Raw genomic sequence first — 9,005 nt, forward strand, 5'->3', positions numbered from 1 at the left:
TCAACGGGATGATGATGTTGACAATCGCGTCGGCATTCGTGGCTTCAATCAATGAACCTCGATCGACGCGGCACCCCGTACTCGTCATAGCCGAGACGACCTCGCGAGGAATTCCAAACCCACTGCCGATCTCCTTTCTTTGTTCAATAGTTTCTTTTCCTTTTTCTTAAGCAGTCTTCAGCGATGAAAATTCCCGCGATTTTTCCTTCGATCACTCGCGTATTTCACTGATCTTCTTGATCCTTAATCTACGTCTCGCTTTCCTCGGTTTATTCTCGCTTTGGCACACATGCACGTGACACACTATGCACAGCTGCGTGGCGGCAAACGTAAACTCTTCCGTCGACGAGACACGTGGGAGGTCAACAAATTCTGTAACGATAAACGGACCATAAGAGTGAGAGAGAGAGAGATGAATACGAGGAGCTTGTGTTTCGCGAAGAATTTTGTTTTCCCACGTGTGTACGTCGGTGTCTCCTAGTTACAATGTCGCTCACGCGAGAGAAAAGAGAATACTGGCATTACAATTTCCGGCCCTTAGCTCTTAACATCGGTCCATGGGTCTTGCTAACCAATAAGCTCTCTTATTTTTCCCCACCTTTTTGATTCTTTTTTTTTTGTACCACTATGAAACCTTATAAAACCTTATTAAACCTTAAAGACAATGAAAACACAGATAATAGAAACAGAGAATAAAACAGACTTTAATTTACCCGAAAAATTCTAAAGGTAAATCGTAAATTACCTAACCGTAAATTTTAAGCTTGTCTTTCTAGCTGAACTTCTTGCACAATTCATCTTTTTTTTTTATTTTCTCCAATGTTGAAAGAAGGAAAGAGAAAAAAAGATGAACTGCAAAAAAATCAGCCAAAAAGAATAGACCTTAATAACACGGTTTCTGATAGATTCAAATTTCGTATTCCTTGTTCCTACAGTATTTTTCATTGTGTTTGAGGCTTAAGGCTTCCTCAGTTGTCATATATACAGAATAATAAACTCTCCGGAACTGACGGTGGGTCTATTGAACTACTTAATTATAAATTTTTTATCAAAGATATCAAACAATATAATTTTCTTTATTTTACATCTGCTTTGAATTATTCAGAGTACACAATTCTTCATCCCAAAATTCCATAACTTTTTCCTAATTTCCAGAGAAAATTTCATTATTTTCTCTGACTTTCAGTAATATTTTAAATTGTTTTGCATTTTCATCTTGATTCAAAAATATTATTAAATATTATTAAGAGATCTGACATCAATTTTGACATCAAATTTGACATAGCAATGTAATTACTCTATTAATTACTATTATTATTGCTTGTATTTTTAATTATTAAATTGGTAGTATTTGAAAACTGCGCAGATGTGATGTACGTAAATTTTTTTAAAGTCAAAGTTTTTTATTCGAGTCGTTATTTTGATTCCTTGAAATTAGTTAGTCCTTTTTAATTAACATAAATTAAATGAATCTTACAGACCCAGCGTCAGTAACTACGTTACTGTGATTTTGACGTCAGCTGCAGACGGTTAAAGAATGGTATGCTGAGACCGTGAATGATGCACAAGATACATAAATAAAAATTCTGTGTACATCACCGGCACATGTATTATTGTGAATATTGTAATGCATGTGGCAGTGAAGATGTTTAAGACCCTCTGGCTATAAATTAAAAACAAAGATGAATTTGACCGCGTTTTTATTGACGATAAAACAGCCGATTTCCAAAAGATTCTCGTGTCTTGATTCAAAGCTAAACATGATTTCAACTAATTATAGAGTAAGTGGAACTCATATTCTTCTTTTTTAAATATAATGACAACGTAATAAATTTCACGAATTTTAATGATTACTTATTATTGAATTTTTTTCAAGTATTATAATAATTTTTGCTATGCAAATGTCTGATTACGTTCAACTAATATCATGGGCAAATTAAAAATGTTTTAAATAAATATTTTCTATGTAATTAAAGAGTTCAATTATAAAATCAAAAGACTAAACAGTTATTAAATAAAATTACATGAAAGATGTGTGATTACAGTTATAAAAATATTACAGTTATATAAAATTGGCATTAAAAGAATATTTCCCGTAAAGGTATTCGATAATTAATGCTAATTCTATTAATTAATATATATTTTCTCTATTCTTCTCTAATTTAATTATTCAAATTGTACTAGTATAAATTAGTTTTTCATCACTCAATTTGTGAAGATCATATAAATATTAATGTCTCAAATGGATTATAAATATACAATGAGTCGAAATAAAGAAATTAAGGGCGATATTCATTCTTAGTCCTTACGATTTAAGATCGTCTTAAGTACAGTCTTAAAATGTCAATCACAGACTGGTATAAAGTATTTATAGTCGGTTCTATATTTAAACCCATCTTAAGTATAGTCTTAAGATGTCACGAACCAATCAGAGTCATATTAACATTACGGCATTACTTAACTAAAAAGAATTTACTAAATCTTAATACATATTTCTCTGAATAATACTAACTAAACATTTACTTACAGTAAATATTCACTTAATAAAAAAAAAGACAGTTAAATCAACTTAATTCTTGTACCAAATAAATATATGTTTACGTTTAGTTAATATTTATTTAGAACTATTCAGGCAAATATTAAAATTTAATACTTTCTTTCATTATATGAATATTGATCTAAGTTTACACTTTCAAAAAGACAAATATAGAATAAATTAAAAATAATATGACAAAAATTTGATAAATCTCATTATCAAGAAACTGTCAATAATTAAAACTCTCACAAATCTCGCGGAAAATAATGTAAAAATAAGTACTTCTAGTTTTTATCAAGATTGTAAAAGCATTTGTGTAAGTATATTTTATCGCTATATGATAACAAACTTCACTTTACAGCTTTCGCAAACCGGATAACCTCAAACCGAAAGAAAACACAAGCTATCGACATACCAGACAATCAAAAGAACTTAGACTACGTGACCGAACTTGAACAGTCTCGTGACGTTATAAAAGCGCTTGCCCGACATCGCAATCTCGTCGCCGATGACAGAGAATCCATCCGTTTCGATGTTCCCCGCTGATGCTTACCGGCGACGCGAGACGTCCTCAATCGAACGTGGTCTCCCTCTTCCCCTCTGCTCTGTTCGATCCCCTTCCCCTTTCCGTTCCGCGACTTGACACGTAAAGTAATGCCGGGCGAAACGCGGCCAAAGGACACCGTCGCGAGAAAGAGAGAGAGCGAGAGAGAGAAGACTCGTTTGCTATTTTCGTCGGGAATGGCAACGACGAGTCTCTCTTTCCTCCTCACATCTCTCTCTCGCTTTTTCTCGAAGGAGACTACGACGCGTATCGATCCTTCGCGCGAGGAACGACCGGGCGACGACGTGAGCGAGAGGAAGCGGTACGGTCGAAACCGTCGATCGACCGTCATCGTCGTCGCACGGCTGATTCACGCAGCATTCGCGCACACACAGTTGGGGATCTGGGATCCCTACACTCACGCGCGCGCGCGCGTGTATATATATATACATGTGCCTGCGCGCGCGCGCGATAATCTCGCGTTCTATACGCGTGTCCGTGCGTCGAAGGTCGCGTAAATGCAGGGATCAAGGATCAAGGAAGAAATCTTCTAGGAACACGTATAAACACAGGAAAATCCTCAATCTCATCGCCGACGAAGGAAGTACCTCTATCCTCTTTCTTCCTTTCTGCTGCTCCTCTCACGAGACTGGCTCGGCCCTGTCCCTCTTTCTTCCTCTCTCTCTCTCTCACTCTATTGGTCGTTCTCGCTCTTCCTCGTGCGAAACCCTCCGAGGTCTCGTGAGCGTGCTCAAAAGTATCCGGCCGCCCGCGTTCGTTGACAGCCAACTTCAGATTCCGGTGCGTGAACAAGATCGCACACGCACAGACACGAGGTATCCGCGAGGATACCTTTTTGCGTATCGTCGAGAGAGCACACGCGAGGAGAGAAGACGGCGCGACTCTCTCGCGAGTCCCCGATTATTCGCGCTCACGCTCGGCTCCCCTCCTCCCCGGGGGAAGGATCGTCCGTCCCGTCTGATCGACTGACCGACCGTCGCGGAGCGATCGCGCCCGACTTCGCACCGCTTCAACGCCGTGAAGTCCGTCGCGTCCGTCGCGAAGCGAAGCGACGAGGCGCGGCCCGACGGATCTCCGCGAGCTGGGCTTCCGCGTATATACACCACACACCAAGGGGCACCTCTCTCTCCCTCAGCGCGGAGATTCACCCGTTCGTAGGCAGCCAGCAGTACGCCGCACGCAGCAGCACTCCGCCATCCATCGCGATACGCACGATAAACGAGATGATGATCGGGCGACCGATCGAAATGATGGCGATTGATCGAGAGGTAGTTCCGCCACGATCTATCGACCGCTCGCGAATCGATTCGCGTGGCGCGCATGCGCGCGAGTTTACGGCGCGGCTATGTTCATGACTATACAGTGCAACGGCGCGGTTTTCGGGCTGATTTCGATTGGGTAAGCTGAGTTACATCAATTCCATTAATGTAAGATTAATTTTAATCTCGGTTCAATTTACTCTTTATCTTTATCTAATTCTAGTGTTCGTTAATTAATATTGCTTTAATTTACTTTTCATCTTTCTTTAATTCTTAGAAAAGAGTAAATCGAAATTAAAGTTAATTTATACTGATAAAACTGTACGTAAGAATTGAACAAAAATAAATAATAAGTTAAACCGAGATTATAGTTTTACGTTAATAAAACTGAATCTTTTATTTCTACCATTGTAATTTAATTTTGATTTCGATTTAATTTAGTCTTTATTTTTTTCTGATTCTAAAAGTTTGAAAAAAAGAATAGAAAATAAAACGAGATTAAAGTTTATCAACATTGGTAGAAATGTGACTTATGTTTTTATCAAAGTAAATTTTATCCATTTTTATCAATGTAGATTAATTTTAATCTTGATTTAACTTTCATGTTTTTCACCAGGTTTAAAAATTAAAAAAATATAAAGAGTAAATTAAACCGAGATTAAAATTAATTTACATTAATAGAATTAAATAGACATAAAACGCGAGTATTTTAAATCGATAGATAATAAAAAATTACTGAAAAATCATTATCATGTCAAGAATTCATAACAAAATTATCATCAAAAATGTATCGAATGATATCATTATATTATTTTTTCCTAAAATAACTAATCTACTTGATTTCATCCCATTTTGTATTCAGGCTAGAACCATGTCTAGCCTGATTCAATTTATATGACATAAATTCGTCACGTACATACTTATATGTATACATTTCATAAATTTTTGTAAAAAAATCTTGTAAAATAGACTTGGAGAACTAACTTCATTAACTAACTTTAATTAAATTATCGATTCGTAATAAACGATAACGAACCCAATAACAAACAATGACAAAAGACTTCGCGCGAATTTTGAGAATTGTCAGAATCATATCCGAATTTCCTTCAGTTCATTTTATTTCCTTTCCTTAAGATTCTCGATTTTCAGTACTAAAAGAAATACGACGGAGAGCTAAGATCGTTACGTAAATATTTTCGAAACTCCGAAATTACGAGCGCAAGATCGCGCGACAGCGACACTCGGTCGACGAAGGGCGACGCCGCGTCGCGTATCACCGTCGCCGATAAAGCGGCGCGCCGTGCATCATCAATATGGCGGCGAATCTTGAGGAGGAGCAGAGCTTACGCGAGTGCGAGGAATACGTGCAGAGACATAATATCCAACAGGTCCTGAAAGACTGTATAGTGCAACTGTGCGTGGGCCGGCCCGAGAACCCGATCTCCTTCCTGCGGGAATACTTCCAGAAGCTGGAAAGGGTATGTAAGTTGTGCGCGGTTGCGATTAACCTGATCGCGGAGAAAGAGAGATAATAAGGATATATGTCGCAAGTCCCCGACTCTCCTCGCTGCGGAAAGTAGCGTCACAAGTTTTTTCAACAAAGGGCTGAAGTTTCCCCGAAATAGGTGACAAACGTCGTATATAAAGGACACGTCGAAACCCTCGCTTCTCGATACAACAATAACGCGATACATTGATTGAGGTCATTTGATTATGCTATGTATCGCTCAACTTGATGAAAATTACAAAAATTACAAAAATTACAAAAATGAGCAAGTTGACTAGAATATTTATAATTTTAGATGTTTTCCATTTGTTTGTTCAAGTTGACACAAATCGTTCTGTCTTTGTTATTCATGGAATGTCAAGAAAAATAGACTGATGACTTGTCATTAAATGGAAAAAAGTTTTATTGGTTAACATATAGGGATTGATTGTATATCTTGAGATGAGATAATTATAAATATGAGTGATTTTACTGGAATATAATTTTATTGATCAATGTGTCTTATGAATTTACTCTTATAATTTTTATCTTGTTTTAAGATAATACAATTGATCTCCTAATGAATTTTCTCTTTTATAATTTCCACTAAGTTGTGTGATACATAATCAAACTTCGAGACATAAACAGAGATGATCTCCATTTCCTTTTCTACTAATTTAGTTTAATTTTAGTCTTAGTCCTCAACTAATTTTAGTCTTCAACTGAGACTCCTCATCTTTTTCTAATTCTAAAAAATTTAGCCTGGTTCTGTCAATGTAAGATTAATTTTAATCTCAGTTTAATTTATTGTTTATCTTTTTCTAATTCTTAGAATTAGAATTATAATTAGAAAAAGTAACAGTATAATTATGTCCATTTCTGCTAATGTAATTTAATTTTAATCTTGGTTCTATTAATTCCTCATTTTTTGTAGTTACAAGAATTAGAAGAAGATGAAGAGTAAATTGAATTGAGATTAATCTACATTAAGAGATTAATCTTAAATTGAGAACTAAGCCATAGAAAAAGATGAAGTTAAATCAATCAGTTAATTTATATTGATAGAAACAGACATCTGAGAGCTTCTCTTCTTATCTTCCCAAACAGCGAAGATGTTTACCCAAATCTTTCTCAAAATTTTAAGAGGTTTATTGATACGAGCTTATTGCATTATGCAATATACTGCATCTTTTAAAAGAAATCTTTTTTAGTTTTCCTGGTGTGCGAGAAACTGCGTTTATATATAGATTTTTGCCTCTCTACTTTCTTCGCGTTCATTGTCCAACAATTGCAGCAAAAGGAATAAATGAATCGTATGGTGATTTTACGGCAGATTATTCTACGTTTGAAAGAAGCGTTATCAGCACTGTGCTTCATTTGATAAACATTGCAATCTATAAGATCGTTTTTCTCCATGGAAACCGCATCATGTTATCTTGACGTCATAGATAATCATGGTTCGTTGAAAAATATTTGAGGCTTTTTGTCAGACATAGTAGCGAATAAGCATTTTGTACGTTGTATATTTGGCTCGTCTTTCGCAAAATTGATACGTCGGAATCGTAATGACCAACAGACAGCATCATCGTAGGATAGCGACAAGTGCTGCTATCTGTAGCCATCTTTATTACAGTCGTTACAGCAGATACCTGAAATACCGTGGATGATAAACATTGTATCATAAAATTTATTTTTTTATTTCTACACTAGACTTCATTAAGACGTGATTGAACTAGAAATTGAGATTGAGATTGGATTGGAATTTAAGCAATCAAAGCGAAGAGATTGGTTTTCTTTCTTTTTATTGGTTAAATTGCAATCCAATTTCAATTTCAATCTCTAGTTTGATCACAGCTTTAGAACTTCCTTTCTCGCTTTTGCCAAATATTATACATATGTCCATTTCAATTTAATTTAATTTAATTCTAAAAGTATATTAGTTTGCTATAGAAAACAGACGTACATACAGAAGAATATCATTCTCAGAAAAGTGACTACTCTAAAATTTACTTTTTTCTTTTAAATAACGGTTATCTTCAATAAAAAATGTTTTCTTGATAATAATCTTAAAATATAATTATTATAAATTTTAGAAAAACTTATTATATACTTAAAACAGGAATTTATTTTTTTTTTTGGAATTTATAAATTAATCGAAGAAATAATTTTATATAATAAACAAAATTTGTTTTAATTTAATAATTTTGATTAAGGTCTTACTAGGATTCCGACTATATTTTGAATAAATTTGATTTCTGTGATGAAATTATGATTTACAGATATATGAGCTTTTGAAATATTTGAAACAAGTAATTATTATTTATATGTACAATATGTATTTTTCTGTGTCCACAATGGTTTCTTTGCCTATATCTTTCATTTTCTGGCCCATTTCTATTAATTTTAATCTCATTTTAATTTACTCTATCTTTTTCTATTTCTTAGAAATGAGGAAAATAAAAAGTATGTCAAATCGAGATTAATGTTAGTTAACATTAGCAAAAATGGGCTTAAATGAACTCATTTCTATGAATGAGTTAACTCTCTAATGATTAACTCTCTTTAATCTCAGTTTATTTAGGTTCATCTTCAGTTTATTTTTATTGCTATGTTGGACTAAACTTCCTTTTCATTTTTGCCAAACATATTTTATCGGACATATTTATTTCACTTTAAGTTCAAAGACTATATATTTGTTCAGTTAAAGAAAACTTACTTTATTTTATCTTTATCTGATTCTTAGAATCAGAAAAAGATAAAAAGTAAATTAAATCAAGAGTAATCATCAGAATTATTTTTATTAAAAAAAATCAGACTTATTTCTATGCACAATTATTTCTTCGAAAGCTACATCCTTAATCAGATAATTTAATAACATCTGTAATTATAAAACTGATCAATTATAGATATTCCTTGTGAAGAATGGAATGACTGTGATTGGCCAGTTTCACAACTACATATGTTATTACTTGAAAAAAGATGCATGTAGTCAATAACTCTGTGTGTGTGTGTGTGTGTGTGTGTGTGTGTGTGTGTGTGTGTGTGTGTGTGTGTGTGTGTGTGTGTGTGTGTGTGTGTGTGTGTGTGTGTGTGTGTGTGTGTGTGTGTGTGTGTGTGTGTGTGTGTGTGTGTGTGTGTGTGTGTGTGTGTGTAGTGTGT

The 9,005-nt window shown here is 34.7% G+C and overlaps 1 protein-coding gene across 1 annotated transcript in view; it reads left to right on the forward strand.

Annotated features, from left to right (window-relative positions):
- The first annotated feature begins 5,673 nt into the window (after nucleotides 1-5,673).
- LOC105622407 (cAMP-dependent protein kinase type I regulatory subunit) overlaps nucleotides 5,674-9,005 on the forward strand; it is a 13,214-nt gene continuing 9,882 nt past the window's right edge. Inside the window, exon 1 of the mRNA XM_012203833.1 lies at nucleotides 5,674-5,838. Within this exon, the coding sequence (XP_012059223.1) occupies nucleotides 5,674-5,838 (165 nt within the window). The remainder of the gene's footprint in view (nucleotides 5,839-9,005) is intronic.

The sequence above is a fragment of the Atta cephalotes genome (assembly GCF_000143395.1).
Source record: "Atta cephalotes unplaced genomic scaffold scaffold00044, whole genome shotgun sequence".
NCBI lineage: Eukaryota > Metazoa > Arthropoda > Insecta > Hymenoptera > Formicidae > Atta > Atta cephalotes.